Genomic DNA, 18647 nt, shown 5'->3' on the forward strand with positions numbered 1-18647 from the left:
AGCACAGAGGTAACAGCTCTAAGCTTGCTTCTATAATATACTTTGCAACATAATCTCAGGAAAGATATAAGCAAAATACTGTGAACGCTGGAATCTGAAACAAAAACAGAAAATGCTGAAAATTTTCAGCTGGTCTGACAGCATCTGTGGACATGATGTGGCGATGCTGGCGTTGGACTGGGATAAACACAGTAAGAAGGTGGGGTAACACCAGGTTAAAGTCCAACAGGTTTATTTGGTAGTAAACGCCACGAGATTTTGGAACGCTGTTCCTTCGTCAGGTGAGTCGAGAGTTCTGATCACAAACAGGGCATATAAAGGCACACACAGTTTACAGAATACTGATTAGAACATGAGTCTTTACAGCTATACTGCTATTCAAGTATTACAGGTGCAGACAATGTGAGTGGAGATAGCATTAAGCATGGGTTAAAGAGATGTGTATTGTCTCCAGACAGGACAGTAAGTGAGATGTTGCAAGTTCAGACAAGTTATGGGGGTTACAGATAGTCTGACATGAACCCAAGATCCCAGTTGTGGCTGTCCTCATGTGTGCAGAAATTGGCTATCAGTATCTCAGGAAAGCCACCTTTGAGAATGTTTACCCAAAGATCAGAGGCCGAAAGCCCGTGACCACTGAAGTGTTCGCCAACAGGAAGGGAACAGTCTTGCCTGGTGATTGTCCAGCGGCGTTCATTCATCTGTTGTCGTAGCGTCTGCATGGTCTCCCCAATGTACCATTCCTCGGGACATCCTTTCCTGCACCGTATCAGGTAGACAACGTTGGCTGAGTCTTGAATAGCACATTAGCTGTAAAGACTCGCATTCTAATCAGTATTATGTAAACTGTGTGTGCCTTTATATGCCCTGTTTGTGATCAGAACTCACCACTCACCTGATGAAGGAACAGCGTTCCAAAAGCTAGTGGTGTTTACTACCAAATAAACCTAATGGACTTTAATTTGGTGTTGTGAGACTTTTCACAGCATCTGTGGAGACAGAGTAGAGCCAACATTTCAATTCAGGATGACCCTTCGTCAGAGCTAAAGACATGGAAAAATGGACAAGGTTTAAACTGTGAGGATGGGGGGGCCTTTAATTGACAGAAATGACTTAGGAAAGATATGTTAGTTAATATGGAGAAACTATTTCCTCTGATGGGGAAATGCAAAGTAATGGGGAATAAACTTAGATTAGAGCAAAGGCATTTAAGAGTCAAATCAGGAAGTATTTATCACACATTGGGTGGTGGGAACCTGGAACCAGCTCAATGGACACTTGGTCAATTGAGAGCTGGGATTTTTGCTGGGGAAGGATATCAAGGGACATGGAACAGAAGACAGGTAGGAGGAGTTGAGGTGCAGATCAGCCATGATTTATCTGAGTTATGGAGCAGACTTGAAGGACTGTTTGACCCTGTTCATATTATCCATATTTCTAAATAATACAAGTTCAAGCTACCTTATTTCTACAGTGATTGCAGTGATGAGATTAAATATTAATTTAAATTATCATGTACTACTGCCCTATATTGGAATTGGGAGAGCATCTTTGCACATTATATTTTACACACGTAGAAATACAATAAAACTATCAACTTTTAGGCATTTATAATCAGAAATAATCCAATTCCTTCATTTACAAATTTCTGATAAGTTGGGGGTACTTTTAGTTAAAATAAATAAAACCAAATACAGATCCAGTAACCTAACCAATGGTACACAGCTGAAAACACTTTGATATTTTGCCTCAATAAAGAAGCCAATGTTGGTGGCCCTTTTAACATCAAGGCAAGCTCGTCTGAGTTACTGAAGAGAAAGAAGTCACAAATAGTACATTACATTAGAAAAATAATTACAACACTTCTCCCACAAAACATCAGCGAAGGAAAGACAGTTTCAAGTTTGTGTAGGCTACAGTACGCAACTTCTTTGGATTTTGTTTTGCTTAAATACATTTACTTTATATAATAGATCAACTTCAAGATCATTCAGTGGTCAAGATGTTTTCCATATGCAAATTTTACATGTAAAGTTCAAAATGTAGATCTTGTTTCATTTTCATGTTCAGAAAGTGCACATCAAACTATGGAATGGCATTTCTGTGTAAGTTGATAATTCCATTTTTCTTTTAAACTCACTCCCGTTTCTTTACTTATTTGCCTCCTGAATAGAGGCAGCAGGGTTAAATCGCATGGCCCATGGATTACCTGTTGAATAGTACTGTTGGGGTAGGTGAGAGAAAGTATTGTTGTGAGATAGGGTAAAAGCAAAGATGCCTCTGTCTCTTTCATCTAAGATATGGTTCCCATTCAACATGTTAGCCATGGAGTTTTCTGTTTCCTTTGTTGCTGCTTCATTCATGAAGACCTTGGAATTTCGAACATCTCCATTAAAGTGCTTTTCAGGGCTGCCTGGATCCAACTTGCTTGCATGTGGAAGCCTATCCTCTTGTCTCGGTATGATGTTTGTGCCATTTTCATTGGAATGTGTACCCTGAGATGGGCCACCCTGTGTGTAGAGGAGGCTGGCAGAATGCCAGCTGGCGGGTCTACGGCCCCGACGAGGTCGTGGCAAGCGGCAACTCTGCCTCTTGATGTGCCTGTGCAGGTGATCAGAGCGGGTGAAGCTCTTGTAGCAGTGCACGCATTGGTAAGGACGGATTCCTGTGTGTATCCGCAGGTGGTTCTTTAGATCATAGTTGTGTACAAATCTGGCATTACAATGAATGCATGTGTAAGGTCTTTCCCCAGTGTGCTTGCGCATGTGAATCTTTAGCTTGTCTTGTCTGAAAACAGAGGAAATAACACAATATCACAGAGAGAAACATAATGCACAAAAACAGAGTTCATTGTCTGTGTTGACCAGCTCAATGTATCTCAGCCTGGTTGTCTATTAGCTTCTACAATGCTTTCGATACTTTTCAAGGTGGGGGGGGGGGCTTCTTCCTCCAATCATTGTTCAATATGTCTTGCTAGAAAGCTTTTCTCTTTGGACACTAGATGGGTCATCTCATTACCCTGCTCTGCAGAGTGCAGGCGTCTAAAGTATTTCTCTTAGTACATTTTCAATGATGAATGTTACAAATTTAGGCCTCTTGATTTTAATCGGTACCAGGCGATCCTGTAAATAGTCTGAGCTTCTTTCTTTTACGAGAGAGAATATGATCTAAATACTTGGACCTGTCTCTGGTCCCATAGGTAAGGCTGCTGGACTGTAGTCAACAATCATGTGTTCTGCATGAGCTAAATCTCAAGGACAGGACAAGGCTAGACACTGAAAGGATCTCCTGTTCTTTTCTGAATAGTTCAAAAGAAACCTAAGCTTCCACTTGAACCACTAAGTATCAGAAGAGATTTTAATTTAAGGTTTCATTCCAAGGACAGCATTTCTGACAACGCAGCACCAATTCAGCACTGTAGTGGACTGCCAACTTAAGTTAGGTACTCAACTCTCACAAAGGGCACAAACCTGTCTCTCCGGTAAAAGTCCTGCCAACAAAACTGAGCCAAACTGGCACTTATTACCTAAAAATGTTCATTAAAAAAAGGATAAGATCCGTTTCTCAGTATTTTGCACTTTCCAAACTTTACCAAATGCTGTTTGTGAATTTTACTGAGGATTGGTATACATCATTGACAACAGCTGGCTCCAGAAACTGATACTCAAATAATCAAAGCTGCCCCTTTGGGAAGGAGGAAATAAATATAAATGTATGCCCAGTTTGATTCCTACTTTGGGGAAACGCATTGGACAAAACAGTCAGCATGATAGTTCTAAAATTAGATAAACTGTTATATGAACTACATGGGGTAATGGGGAAGAAAGGTGACTAATTCAGTTTGTGGCACAGGAAGCTAATATTTGGCGGCTTGCAACCCAAACAAACAAAAATAAAGCACCAGCTGGAGCCTGAGCAGTGCCACAGATGGAAATATTTGGCAGTGAAAGCACCCTTACTTGGATCTTACACATATCAAGTAAGGTTCAATGACAAGCTCTTTACAATATCTTTGCAATGAGCACAATTACAGGCAGGTGTCGCCAAAGACTTCTCTCAAAGTAAAACCACAGGAAGGCAAACTGCGTTAGTTTTGTTTTCATATTCTAACTTTCAGAATTACCCAATGTCATACATTAATGATAACAGCCATTCATTTAAAGACTTGAGGGGGCAATTCTTGTGCTGGTGCAAATTGCATTACAACCGGAGACTCTAATGAGAGGGGCTGTAACGGGATTTGCAACAGGGAGATGTCATTTTGAGATTCTCCCTGTCCCTGGCTGGCAACAGAATCTGGTTCATGCCCAGCGAGAGTGTGAACCAGATTTTCATATGCAAATATAAATTTAAATATTTGGCTTTAAGCCAAATACTCCAGCCTCCTTAAATTTTCCCAGTCACCAGCTCGATGTGAAGCCAGTGGGAATCATTACTGGTCTCTAGAAACAGTGATCAGGCATGATGACCATGCTGGAAGGCCATGTGGCCATTGTAGCTCGTGAGTGGTCAGGGAAATGGCTGGACAGTGGCCTGGTAGTACCCCCGGCACCCTTGCAGTGCCAGGTTGGCATAGCCAAAGGGGTGAGGCCTGAAGGGGGCAAGACCTATAACGAGCCCATAGCACACGTGGGGGAGCCTTTGATGCTGACAATGTGGGATAGGGGAGAGCACCTTTAAGCTTAATCTGAGATCACACCCTTTAAAAATGGCACCCCGATCTCACAGGATTAGACTTTACCAACGGCTTTAAGACGCACTCCTCTCATTCAAGGCACAAATGCCCCATCTCCAAAAAAAAATGACTGAGTAAGGGAGGAATGGGATTTGGGTCATGCCAACTGACAGTGGGAATTACAGCAAAAACAGAAAATGCTGGAAAATCTCAGCAGGTCTGACAGCATCTGTGGAGAGAGAATAGAGCCAACATTTCGAGCCAGAATGACTCTTCATGAGAACAGGGTGCAAAGAGAATCAGTGGAGATTTATACTATGAGGGTGGGGTGGTGGGGAGGGGGTGGAATGGGACAAAGGGAATGTAAGTGAAGTTACAGAAGGCTGAGAAGGTGTAAGTGTGACCATTAAGTGATCAGAATGCGAGAACGGTGGAACAAGGGTACAGATTGTTAAAGGACTGCCTAAGGAATGTGGCAGTTGCCCTGAAAGGGGGGTGGAAAGAAGGAAAGCTGGAATGGAGAACTGAAAGAATAGAAGTGAAAAAGAAAGATCATAAAATGGATGAATGAGATGAAATGAAATGGAAAAAAATAAATGGAAATGAGATGAAGGTGGAGGAGAGAGTTCATCCTCTGAAGTTGTTGAACTTAATGTTCAGTCCAGAAGGCTGTAAAGTGCCTTATCGGAAAATGAGGTGTTGTCCCTCCAGTTTTTGTTGGGGTTCTCTGGAGCATTGCAAAAGACCAAGGGCAGACATGTGGAAAGGAGAGCAGGGTGGTGTGCTGAAGTGGCAGGCGACAAGAAGGTCTGGGTCCTGCTTATGACTAAGGATCCAAGCAGGAATTGCACTGTGCTTAAGTCTTTTTTTTGGGAGAACTATGCCTATGATCTATTTTAATGAGTCACGAAAAAGTTGTAAAATCATGTGTTTGATTGCATTCGTGATCTGTGACACTAGCATAAATCTTAAGCTCTGTCACCTCAACTTACATTCAAATTCAGTTTGAATCTTCCCAGCCAATGAGCTACCTGTACCTTTGGGCAATCATGAATTGACAGGATTTGTCTGAGGCTGTAGTATTGGATCAGTTGATCATGGGTATCTTGGAGGTCAAAATGTGTCACTCAAACAGGACTGGACAGACATAATGCGTAATGACATAATGCGTAATGATAAACACTCAGCTCCAGAGCACGGTTGCCATTTCTTCTATATCCGAGATTCAAAATATTCTCATATTTTGAAATGTGAATTACTCTGCAGACTGTTGGAGTTTTTCAGTGTCCAGCTGGAATGATATACACACAGTAGGTCTTTTGTGGGGTCAAGTGAGACCTCGAAAGCAGCAGCTGGATAATTATTTCAATCCTTCCTTGCTGTCTTGTGTTTATATTGAGTAAAGAATAATGGGGGATTAATCACTGGTAAACCTGACATTCTCAAATCAGGACTGGGTTTCAATTAAAAATAAAGACCTTGTAAACTAAACTCTAACCCCTAAACCCTTGTCCATGTAGCTTGTGCATCTACAAATCAGAGATAGCCTGTAGTATCCATTCTCTATGCCAGCTGAGTTTGACTTAACATACGTAATGAGTGTCTCCTGTTCTAACGCTCTGCAGTGAAACTGGAGTGACCCTCCAGGGCAATAGCCTGGGCAAAATGAATACAGACCCTAAGCTGCCCAACCATTGGGTCCCTCTCTCAACCTCCCCTGTTGAATCCAAAGGAATTCAAAGCATCCGACTGACACTGGCTTAAGCCGACTGGGACATCATCTTTTTCCAGCACAGCAATGCTCTCCTTAGTTGATACCACCACCCCTCCACTTTTTCTTCATTTCCTTTCTTTCCCTTATCCACAAATATTTAACACCCTGTCCTACCCTTCCTTAAGCCAGGCCTCTTTATCACCACAACATCAGAATTTCATAGGGCTAACCATGCCTGTAACTCATTTACCATATGCCATGCATTCACATACATGCGGTGTAACCCTGATTTAAATGTTGTTACTTTCTTTCTCCCCATCTGCCTATTAACTTAATACACTCTGGCCACTCTTCAGTTTCCCATTCCCCCCGACAAGCTAGTTTAAACCCTTCCCAACAGCACTAGCAAATCTCCCTGCGAGGATATTATTTCTGGTTGTGTTAAGGTGTACTCTTGTTCTAATATGGTTGATTCTCAACTGCCCTCAGGCAACTAGGGATGGGCAATAAATGCTGGTCAGCCAGTGATGCCCATATCCAATTAATAAAAAACAACTCTGTCCAGCCGGTCCCACCTGCCCCAGAACCACTCCCAATGCTTCAGAAATCTGATGCCCTGTATCCTACACCAATTCTCCTACAACATGTTCAATGCTCAATCCTCTATTCTTATGCTAACTAGCACATGGTACTGTGAGTAATTGTGAGGTCTTGCTTTTTAATTTCCTTCCTAGCTCTCTAAATTCTGCTTTCAAAACATCATCTCTCTTTCCACCGACACCATTGATACCAATATGGGCTACAGCCCTCTGGCTGTTTACCCTCCCCCAAAGTATGTCCTGCACCCACTCTGTGGCATACTCAACCCTGGCACCAGGGAGGCAACACACCATCCTGGAGTTATGTCTGCTGCTGCAGGAACACCTTTCTAATTCCCTGACTATGTAATCTCCAGGCACTATAGATCTTCCCCTCCTGTGCAGCTGAGCCACCCATGGTGTCATAGACATAGCTTTGGCAGCACTCTCCTGAGGAATCATTGTCCTTAGTAGTATACAAAGTAGAAAACTGATTAGCAAGCAAGGTAGAGTCAGGGGACACTACCTGCCTGGATCTATTTGACTGCCTGGTGGTCACCCATTCCCTCTCAGTCTGCTTGCTGCTAAGCTGTGGTGTGGCCACCTCCCCAAACGTGCTACCACATAGTTCTCTGCCTCGCAGATGCACAACAATGGTTCCAGATGCAGCTCAATTTCTGAAACCCAGAGCTCAAGCTTCTGCAACCAGTGACATTTGTTTGTCTAGGACACATGGTGTGTCCATGACTTCCCACTGTGTTGCAACTGTGTCTTGAAGAAATGTACATTTTTCACAGTCCTTCTAAGGGGTATGTTTAAAAGTCAGCCCTATTTTATATGGTGCTGATTTGTCTGGGCTGCAGGCAGATCAAATGTTGAGAATGCAGGATAATGACTGATTTTAGCTAGAAATGTGGTTGTTTAAATAGAATTAATGCATTTTTGTTTATTTAGGTTTTCCTTGAGGTTTTGATAGGATGATTGACTGTCATGTGATTAATGGGATGACCTTTAGATTCATTTTTAAAATCAAAAGCAGTTAGTGATTAGAGCTGTTTAAAAAAATGTCTCTCTCGCTCACTACAAGTATCTCTCTCTCTTAAGAGGTGTGCAGAAAGCATATAAGCCTCTGTTGTTTGATAACTGATTTTGAAGGGAGGTTTTGAGTCTGTAAGAGGAATATTGCTTGAATCGGAACTAATATATGGATAGGTTAGCAGCTAAAAATTATATCTTGTGTTTAAGTATTATTTAAATGTTCAGCTTATTCATTTGTTATAGTTAAACTGTATTGTTAAATAAAGCTTGTGTTTTTACTTTTTTGTTTATTCATTTTATTTTACAGGACATGGGTGCCGCTGGCTGGCTGGCTAGCATTTATTGCCCATTCCTAGTTTCCCTTGTTCAGAGGCATTTGAGAGTCAACCATGTTGCTGTGGGTCTGGAGTCACATATAGGCCAGACCGGGTAAACAGGACAGGTTTCCTTCCCTAAAAGACATTAGTGAACCAGGTGGGGTTTTGTTTAATGACAATTGACAATGGTTTCATGTTCATCAGTAGATTCTTAATTCCAGATATTTTACTGAATTTAAATTTCCCCATCTGCCATGGTGAGATTTGAGCCCGGGCCCCCAGAGCATTACCTTGCAACTCTGAATTGCTAGAAGTGATAATACCACTATGCCACTGCCTCTCCTTAATGGAGGCTCCCTAGTTTGTCAATAGAATCACACCTAGAGTGAAACATCTTATCCTCACACTAATGCCAAAAATAGCAAATAATTGGGGTCTAGTCTAACAATTTTTATGTTCCCTGATTCAAATTTCTGGAAACCAGTTTAAGCCAGTTATCTAATTAACTGGCTGCTTAGAAAGCCTGTATAAAACCTGTTTGAAAGCTTGAATAAAACTCAACTTCTTTTCAACACAAGAGTGGGTATGGCCCTCCTGCTTTGGGCATCATAGCCTGGGAAAGATAAATGAGAATGCACAGAAACTAAATGAGTTTTGTATAACTGAACATAAGAACATAAGAACATAAGAAATAGGAGCAGGAGTAGGCCATCTAGCCCTTCGAGCCTGCCCCGCCATTCAATAAGATCATGGCTGATCTGTCGTGGCTCAGTTCCACTTTCCCGCCCTCTCCCCATAACCCTTAATCCCCTCTCTTATCAAGAACCCATCAACCTGCTTCTTAAAAATATTTAGCGAGGCAGCCTCCACCACTTCAACGGGCAGAGAATTCCAGAGATTCACCACCCTTTGAGTGAAGAAGTTCCTCCTCAACTCCGTTCTAAACCGCCTCCCCTTTATCTTGAGGCTGTGCCCCCTAGTCCTACTGTCTTTTTTGAGCGGGAAGAGTCTCTCCACCTCTATCCTATCCATCCCATTCATCATCTTATACGTCTCAATGAGATCTCCCCTCATTCTTCTAAACTCTAACGAGTACAAGCCTAGTTTATTCAGCCTCTCCTCATAGCTCAATCCCCTCAACTCCGGTATCAGCCTAGTAAACCTCCTCTGCACTCCCTCCAGGGCCAAAATATCCTTGCGCAGGTGCGGCGCCCAAAACTGCACACAGTACTCCAGCTGCGGCCTCACCAATGACACCTTCTTTCAGAACAAACTTTGTCAGAAGGTGTCCTGGGGACATCAAACTTTAGAGTATTGGCATCAGTTTGATCTTCAGGTGTGACTCTCTGAACAGCTTTTCCAACTCATGCTGATACCACAGTGCTGACTGTAAAAGAAATCTCTCCTTAGTGTGCACTCTCCAGCATCCCTGCTCAGGCGCTTCAATGTTCTTTACCTAGCATTTTGTTTGGTATTAATACACAGTGGCTTCTCTTCATATTTACTCAATCTTTATCTCTATGTCACCCAACCACAAACAGTAAATCTTAAATCATATTAATTGAAAATGAAGCACAAGTGTAAATTATTGAAAGCAAACTGCAGCCCCCTTCAACAGTAACAAAGCAGGATGGTAACTTACTTCAAAATAAACATTCATTTTCTAAATTCAGTTCAACTTCAATTGACACAACAAACCCTTTCTTAGTGCACCTGAGTGACTTATCATGGTTGTATTGTAGATTATCATTGCAGCAAAGCGGAATTCACTGCCAGCGAATACAGATTTTAAATAGAAGGAACACATTTCCAAAGTTTTCACATTCGATTTTAATAACATCATGTAACTTGTCATTTGCAATACAACGATAAAAGCAAAATACTGTGGATGCTGGAATCTGAAACAAAAACAGAAAATGCTGGAGAAACTCAGCAGGTCTGACTGCATCCAAGGAGAGACAGAATAGAGTCAGCATTTCAGAGGTCTGATAAAGGGTCATCCAGACTCAAAATGTTGGCTCTATTCTCTCTCCACAGATGCTGTCAGACCTGCAATACTGTGCTGCATGTTTGAGATGCACTATTGATTTCTCAAGCAGATTTCAACTCAAACATTCCTAATTATGTGAAACAATTCATTAAATCTAATGTTACAAATCTGGGTTTAGAAATGCATTATTTGTAAAGATCTATAAAGCTTTACTCCAAGATTTAAAAAAAATTGAAACTCCTCAAATTGCTCCTGCCAGGTTAAATGCTGATGGTGGCAGGATGAGGCCCATAGATTGATAATAACTGCCCACTTGAGAGCATCAATTGGCTCAATAGTAGGTGGACCATTGACAGATTCGTGGTGGGTGCAAGAGCAGGCAAGTTGGCAGCAGGCCAGCCATCCACTGGAAACCTACCAGCAGGGCTGTGTTAAATCCAGCCCTGTGTTACTGAAACCCCCTGGCAGGGCTGTGTTAAATCCAGTCCTGTGTTACTGAAACCCCCTGGCAGGGCTGTGTTAAATCCAGTCCTGTGTTACCGGACATATAATCTACATAAGAACATAAGAAATAGGAGCAGGAGTAGGCCATCTAGCCCTTCGAGCCTGCCCCGCCATTCAATAAGATCATGGCTGATCTGAAGTAGATCAGTTCCACTTTCCCACTCTCTCCCCATAACCCTTAATTCCCTTGTCTGTCAAAAACCTATCTACCCGTGACTTAAATATATTTAGCAAGGTAGCCTCCACCACTTCAACGGGCAGAGAATTCCAAAGATTCACCACCCTTTGAGTGAAGAAGTTCCTCCTCAACTCCGATCTAAACTGCCCCCCCTTATCTTGAGGGTGTTCCCTCTAGTCCTGCTATCCTTTCTAAGCGGGAACAATCTCTCTACCCCTACCCTATCCATCCCCTTCATTATCTTATACGTCTCTATAAGATCCCCCCTCATCCTTCGAAACTCCAACGAGTACAGACCCAATCTATTTAGTCTCTCTTCATAGTCCAACCCCCTCATCTCCGGTATCAGCCTAGTGAACCTCCTCTGCACTCCCTCCAAGGCCAATATATCCTTGCGCAAGTGCGGCGACCAAAACTGCACACAGTACTCCAGCTGCGGCCTCACCAGTGCCCTGTACAGTTGCAGCAAGACCTCCCTGCTTTTATACTCTATCCCCCTCGCTATAAAGGCCAACATATCATTCGCCTTCTTGATCACCTGCTGCACCTGCAGACTGGGTTTTTGCGACTCATGCACAAGGACCCCCAGGTCCCTCTGCACCGTAGCATGCTGCAGCTTTTCGTCCTTTAAATAGTAATCCCTCCTACTATTATTTCTGCCAAAGTGGATAACCTCACACTTGCTAACATTATACTCCATCTGCCAGATCCTCGCCCACTCGCTCAGCCTATCCAAATCCCTCTGCAGACTTTCCACACCCTCCGCGCAATTTGCTTTTCCACTCATCTTCGTGTCATCAGCAAATTTCATCACCCTACACTCAGCCCCCTCCTCCAGATCAGCTATATAAATGGTAAATAGCTGAGGGCCCAGCACCGATCCCTGCAGCACTCCACTAGTCACCAACCGCCAATCAGAATAGCACCCATTGACACCAACTCTCTGCCTCCTATTAGGCAACCAATCCTCTATCCAAGCTAACACCTTACCCCCAACTCCATGCACCCTAACCTTCTGAAGCAACCTTTTGTGAGGCACCTTATCAAACACCTTTTGAAAATCTAGAAACACCACATCCACCCGTTCCCCTCTGTCTACCACACTAGTCACATCCTCATAGAAATCCAATAAATTCGTCAAACACAACTTCCCCTTAACAAACCCATGCTGCGTCTGCTCTATCAAACCATTCCTTTCCAGGTGCCTCGCTATTTCTTCTTTGATGATGGATTCAAGCATTTTTCCAAGTAAAGACGTTAAACTAACTGGCCTATAATTCCCTGCCTTCTGTCTGGTACCTTTTTTAAACAGCGGCGTAACATTAGCCGTTTTCCAATCTTCTGGCTCTTCCCCAGAATCCAGCGAATTTTGGTAAATCTAGAAGCGTGCAATAATAATTCAGGGGTTATTAAGTCAATTTCCACCAAAGAATTTTCAGAATTTGAATTCAGTTTAAAAAATATATGGAAAAAATGGACCATAAAGTTGTCAGGTTGTTGTAAAAACCAAATTGATTATTAATATCCCTTAAAGAAGAAAATCCCATCTTATTCCATCCTGTCTACATGTGACTTCATTCCCACAACAGTGTAGTTGACTCTTTGAAGTGGCCTTTAGTCACTCAGTTGTATCAAACGGTTATAATGCAACTGCAAGTGGGTAATAACTTCCTGCGTCATCAAGTGTTTACATCCTGAGACTGAAAGAGAAAAGCTTCCATTTGATTCTCACAAGTATGATCCAAAAAAAATTCAGCACTTATTAAGTCCCAGGTTTTGTAAATGTACATCATTAAACAGGTCAAAAATCCCCGCTCTGCTGCAAACTGGGCTATGTATACTTATCACTCAGATCTCTGTAGATTTCTGCTACTCATGGGAAACTACAAATTACATTATGATCATTGTCACATTTCAGTAAGTCTAGTCAGAACTAAACATTCCATGAAGGCTTTACCATCAATCAAAATGTTATTTAAAAACTCAACATCAAGTATACAACATAACATCCAATCGTTGAGCCAGCGAACATTGATCTCTAATAAATTTTCCAAAACATGGAACTCTTATTATGTGTTGCACAGGTCTCCTAATCACCTCAGCTTACATTCAAGCATCAGAAGCTGCTAAACATTTCAAGAATTTGGGCAGGTACATTAGTTTTCACTCACCAATTAACTTAAAATTGATTAACTTGTGACATAATCAGGTTCTGTATATGTAAATACTAAGATTTTACAACTGAAGCAAAATATTGTATGTTAAAAACATGCCAAGATGTCACAAACATTACTTGCCCCTCAAACTTATTATGTCCACCATTTGTAAAAGCCTAGGTAAGTCTCAGATCTGGAGGAAACAATATTTATGAAAGTAAAAGGCAATAAAAAGATCTTCAGATTCATTGAGCTGATATTCTCCACAAAGGACATACAATTTCCACTTCATGGATTCCACTCAACCCAACGGCATCAACTACTTAAAAGTATAATTTCAAGATAAAAAAACTATGAAATTTCTCCAGACATACCATAGATAATTAAGAAAGTCTATAGAACATTAAGTGAATCTTAATATGCACATTCAGAACTAAACATTTACCTTTCACAACAGAATAAACCTTTGTGCGTATGGCTCAATTTTCTGGAGAAGGAAGAATTCCCACCACACAGGGGTGAAAAGTGGGAGGTGAACCCCACTTCTGTGAGTGTTGGGATCTAAGACCAACGATATGGTTGGCAGCTCAACAAAACCATTGCTAACTGTGGCAGTTGCAGGCTGTTGTGTATTTAATCACCTTTACCTTAGAATCTTTATCCAACATTTTCTAAACATGCAGATTGGCATAGTATTTTCCTGGGTATCTGCTCACTAGACAAAATTTGTTTTCTGATCTTCATCTTCTCTAAAGAAAGATTTCCTACTTTTTAAAATTTTCCTCAATCTCCATTACCACTCAACATTGGGCAGCTCGGCCCTATTTTAGTATTCTGACAAGCATGGTGAATTGAAATGTTAGCTTAGTTTTTCCTCTACCAGAACTCATCCTGAAAGCTTAAAATGTCACCTTTGATATTTTAGTCATGGTTTAGGAAATCTGCCACAATCCATCTGTTCATGATCTGGAACAATTTGGTCAAAGAACTTGTGTGTGTTAAACTATTTCTCAGGTGTAAAATGGTGCTACATATACCAATTTTTGGGTGTCAGAGAAGGCACCGCCTAGAGCAAAGTGGAAGATTCAAGAAGCAGAAATGTAAATTAGAAGAGAGTTTGGTAAAATTCTTCAGTGTAGGTCTAAACTAGAAAAAGGCTCAACTTTCCAGGGAAGAAAGCAAAACTGTGTGAATGGGGAAACCTGGGCAGGATTGGAAGAAACAAACTGTGCACATATTCCAAGAAAGTGAAGGAAAGTAATAACCCAGTCAGGGTCCCACAGCACCACCTTTTCAATATTGGAATGTATTGATGTTTATATCCAATGTTCACACATTTGAGCTTTGCAGAAGAAGCACTGCTCTGGTATCAGAACCAGAAACTTGCAATAGTTTTCTTTCTCAGCCTAGCACTGGTGATAGTGAGATGAGATCCTACAGTAATGGTGAATGGCAGGAACTAGACACAGAAATTCAAAATGTGTCCTTCCAAATTTATTAGCGGCATCTGGAGGAGGGAAATGGCCCAGACTGCCAACTGCAGTGATTCGTTGTGTAAGCCGGAGCTGCCTAAACATGAGCTTCCTGACCTTCATATATGGGCACATACATCAGAGGCTGGGCTGAATGGAACCCATGGTCACAGCTGGTAATGCGGCTGAGGAGAGGACTCATTCACTGAGGGGAGGAGAGCAGAGGAGAGGGGGGGGGCACTGTGGAGGAGAGGAGCCAGAGATGCAGGGATTGTTATTTCAAACATAATAGGCCCTTTCTAAAGTCAGGCCCATAGTCTCCCCCACAGTCATAGCCTCTTAACCAAGCAATCCCACAGCAGGCCATGGCACTGGTTGAAAGCCACTGTTCTAGACAACACAGGACTTACGAGGAGTATTATCAGATGGCAAGTAAGCTGCTAGGTGAGGTACTCAAAGCAGTGAAATATCTTGTCTGGGGGGAGGAAAAAACCGGCAATAAGCTTGTCTGTATTGATTTAACATTAAAGGAATGCTCCAGATTATCTTCAGAAAAAATTGCATGTGAATCTTGAATGAGTCATTAAGGAAACTGAGTTTCAAGTGACTTGCATTTAGAATCAGACTTTTTAATTCCACTAACACCAAATCCTCACATTTAAATGCTCAAGACACTATAATAATCCCATGCAGGATGACATGTGGTGCTGAATGGTGAGTTGGTGCTGATTTAATAGAATTATTGCATGGCCGCATACCAAGACAAGGGACAAGACAATAAAAATTAACGACTGCTAACCTGGTAAACCGGACTCCACATATATTGCACATGTATGGTTTCTCCCCTGTATGTGTTCGCATGTGTCGTGGTAACTTTCCTGCTCCCTGGATCACTTTGTTGCAGATAGGGCACTGCTGAGATGCCTTGGGTCTCATCTTTTTCTCATATTCCAAAGGCCAAGTTGGATAAACTGCTGCCAAGTAAGAAGGGCCGAGTATATTCAGATAGGAATTAAAGTCTAGCTCCTCCTTTAATGTTCCAAGGTTATTATGGCTATTTTCTAACATAATTCCTTTAAAAAAATCACAAAGACTTGTGGCTGAAGGCAGATCCTCCTTAGCCTCCTCTTTGATCTTTTCTTTTTTCACTACTAGATTAAGGGGTAGTTGGTCCACATCTTGGTGTTCCACAAGCTGAGGAAAACCATTATAGCCTCTATTCCAAAAGGGAGGAAAGAATCCTGGACTGAGTGGAGACATGTTGGTTCTTCCATTCAGTAAATTCCCTCTTGGACTTAGCCTTTCTTTTAACAGAGACTGTAAGGAGAAATCACGTACAGGTCCCAAGCATCCACCAGGATCGTTAACTTTAAATGGGCTTAAGAACTCACAAGGCAGTTCTGTGCATTGCTTTTCTATAAGCTTGCTGGTCAAAGTGTTTTGAAAATCACAGTCCTTATTCCAGTGGTGACTGTTTTGGATGTTTTCCTCTGATTCATCATTACGCTCTTGAGGAGGTTCTCCAAGATCTTGTTGCGGAGGGTCTTCACAACCTTTTTTGTGGAATTCTTCATGATCTTGTCTAGGGTAGTCCTCAAGATCTTGTTCAGAAAATTCTTTATGACCTCGTTCGGGAAAGTCTTCAAAACCTTGTTGGGTGGATTCTTGAAAATCTTCCTGGAGACTGTCTTGAGGATCTTTATTTTCTGGATTTTCTTTATCATTGCTCACCCTATCACTTGACTCCATGATATCAATGCATACTTGGATAAGACATTGGATCTCCAACTGTTGTGCTGCACTTAAAACATCCTTAACATTTGAGCTGCTTATAGTGAGGGTTGATGTATAAGCAAACTCCAAAATTGCAGAAAGTGCCTCTGGTGTCACAAAGTCAATCTGGTAAACATTATGTTGCTCTCCAAGAGTGTCTGTGGTGAACAGTGTCTTGAAATACTTGCTACATGCAGCAAGGATTGACCTGTGGGTCTTGTATTCCTGATCCTTTACTATCAGGATAACATCACAGAGAAGACCATCCTGCCTCTGTTCATTCAAACTACAAAGGAGTTCACTGCTATGGTCAGGAAATGGAATCCCAATGAGATCATCAGCTGCACTGGCCATCTTTATGCAAAATGGTCTGTCAGATAAAAATAGAACATAATCTAATTAGTGACTAACATTTTGAATATCAAATATTGAAAATATGCAAACATACATAAACAGTGCCCGTACACTTTTGGGAACACAGGAATTTCTTGAAGAAAATACACCAACGTCGTCTATTTTTTCTTTAATCTTTCGCAGGCAAGGCCAGCGTTTGTTGCTCATCCCTAATTACCCTTGAATTGAGTGGGTTGCTTGACCATTTCAGAGGGCATTTAAGAGTCAACCACATGCAGACCACACCAGGTAAGGATATTAATGAATCATATGGGCTTGTACAAAAATAGAAGAGAATTGTCACTATTGCTGAGACCAGCTTTCAAGTTCAGATTTATTAGTTGAATTTAAATTGGGACTTAAACTCATGTCCTCAGAGTATCAGTTTGGGCCTTTGCATCATTAGTCCAGTGATATTACCACTGCACCATCTCCTCCCAATTTTCCCTTTACCATCTGGTAGTTACATGATATAATGAGAGCTACTGTGCTTGCCAAGCATTCTACACTTACCACATGTCATGTCTCAAATTATTCAAATCCACATAGCTCAAAATTTGATTTTCTGATAGAAACCCACGAAATTATATTTTAATGAATCAACGTCCACTGCTTTCACCAGCTCCTTCGGAAGCCTGCAAAATAATTGACCGCTAGCTCACTGATACCTGCAAAACACCAGCTTTTCTTTGCCTGTTCGGATCTGACCAACAAATATGAAGCACCTTAACAATGTTTGGCTATATTGAAGATGTTTTATAAATTCTGCATTTGATGTTATGTTTCTTTGTCAAGACTATGAAATAACTGTACAAGAAGCTTTCTTCAAAACTATTGCTGTTAAAAAATTAACAGTTACTGTAATTCAGAGGCTGTGCATTAGTGACAAGCTGAATTTAAATTGATAACTTAGAAAAAAAGCTTATGAAATTATCTACAAAATTGGATCTAAACATATTAAGAATTGAGTCAACAATTTCAGTATCATTTGCAACTCCTCAGATACTAAAGCAATCCGTGTCCTGATGCAGCAAGACTTGGACAAATTCAGGGTTTGGCTGATAAGTAACAAGAAACATTCACACCACACAATTAAGTGATAGGCAATGGCCACTTCAAAAGAAAGAGAAAATCTTACCATCTCCCCCTGATATTAATTGGCATCATCATCACACTTAAGAACATAAGAAATAGGAGCAGGAGTAGGCCATCTAGCCCCTTGAGCCTGCCCCACCATTCAATAAGATCATGGCTGATCTGTCGTGTCTCAGTTCCACATTCCCGCCCTCTCCCCATAACCCTTAATCCCCTTGCCTATCAAAAACCTATCAACCCGCGTCTTAAAAATATTTAGCGAGGCAGCCTCCACCACTTCAACGGGCAGAGAATTCCAGAGATTCACCACCCTTTGAGTGAAGAAGTTCCTCCTCAACTCTGTTCTAAACCGCCCCCCCTTTATCTTGAGGCTGTGCCCTCTAGTCCTACTGTCCTTTCTGAGCGGGAAGAGCCTCTCCACCTCTATCCTATCCATCCCATTCATCATCTTATATGTCTCAATGAGATCTCCCCTCATTCTTCTAAACTCTAACGAGTACAAGCCTAGTTTATTCAGCCTCTCCTCATAGCTCAACCCCCTCAATTCCGGCATCAGCCTAGTAAACCTCCTCTGCACTCCCTCCAAGGCCAAAATATCCTTGCGTAAGTGCGACGACCAGAACTGCACACAGTACTCCAGTTGCGGCCTCACCAGTACCCTGTACAGTTGCAGCAAGACCTCCCTACTTTTATATTCAATCCCCCTCGCTATGAAGAACAGCATCCCATTTGCCTTCCTGACCACCTGCTGCACCTGCAGGCTG

General features: G+C 41.8%; 1 protein-coding gene across 3 annotated transcripts in view; it reads right to left on the reverse strand.

Annotated features, from left to right (window-relative positions):
- Window positions 1-1135: 1135 nt before the first annotated feature.
- Window positions 1136-18647, reverse strand: part of zbtb7c (zinc finger and BTB domain containing 7C) — a 90231-nt gene continuing 72719 nt past the window's right edge. For all 3 annotated transcript variants that reach the window (XM_080197507.1, XM_080197516.1, XM_080197498.1), the window contains 2 exons: window positions 15422-16765; window positions 1136-2787 (listed from right to left, as the gene is read on the reverse strand). In XM_080197507.1, coding sequence (XP_080053633.1) covers window positions 2151-2787; window positions 15422-16765 — 1981 coding nt within the window. In that variant the 3' untranslated portion in view covers window positions 1136-2150. The remainder of the gene's footprint in view (window positions 2788-15421; window positions 16766-18647) is intronic.

Source organism: Carcharhinus amblyrhynchos, chromosome 1, assembly GCF_965287045.1.
Source record: "Carcharhinus amblyrhynchos chromosome 1, sCarAmb.v2.hapA, whole genome shotgun sequence".
NCBI lineage: Eukaryota > Metazoa > Chordata > Chondrichthyes > Carcharhiniformes > Carcharhinidae > Carcharhinus > Carcharhinus amblyrhynchos.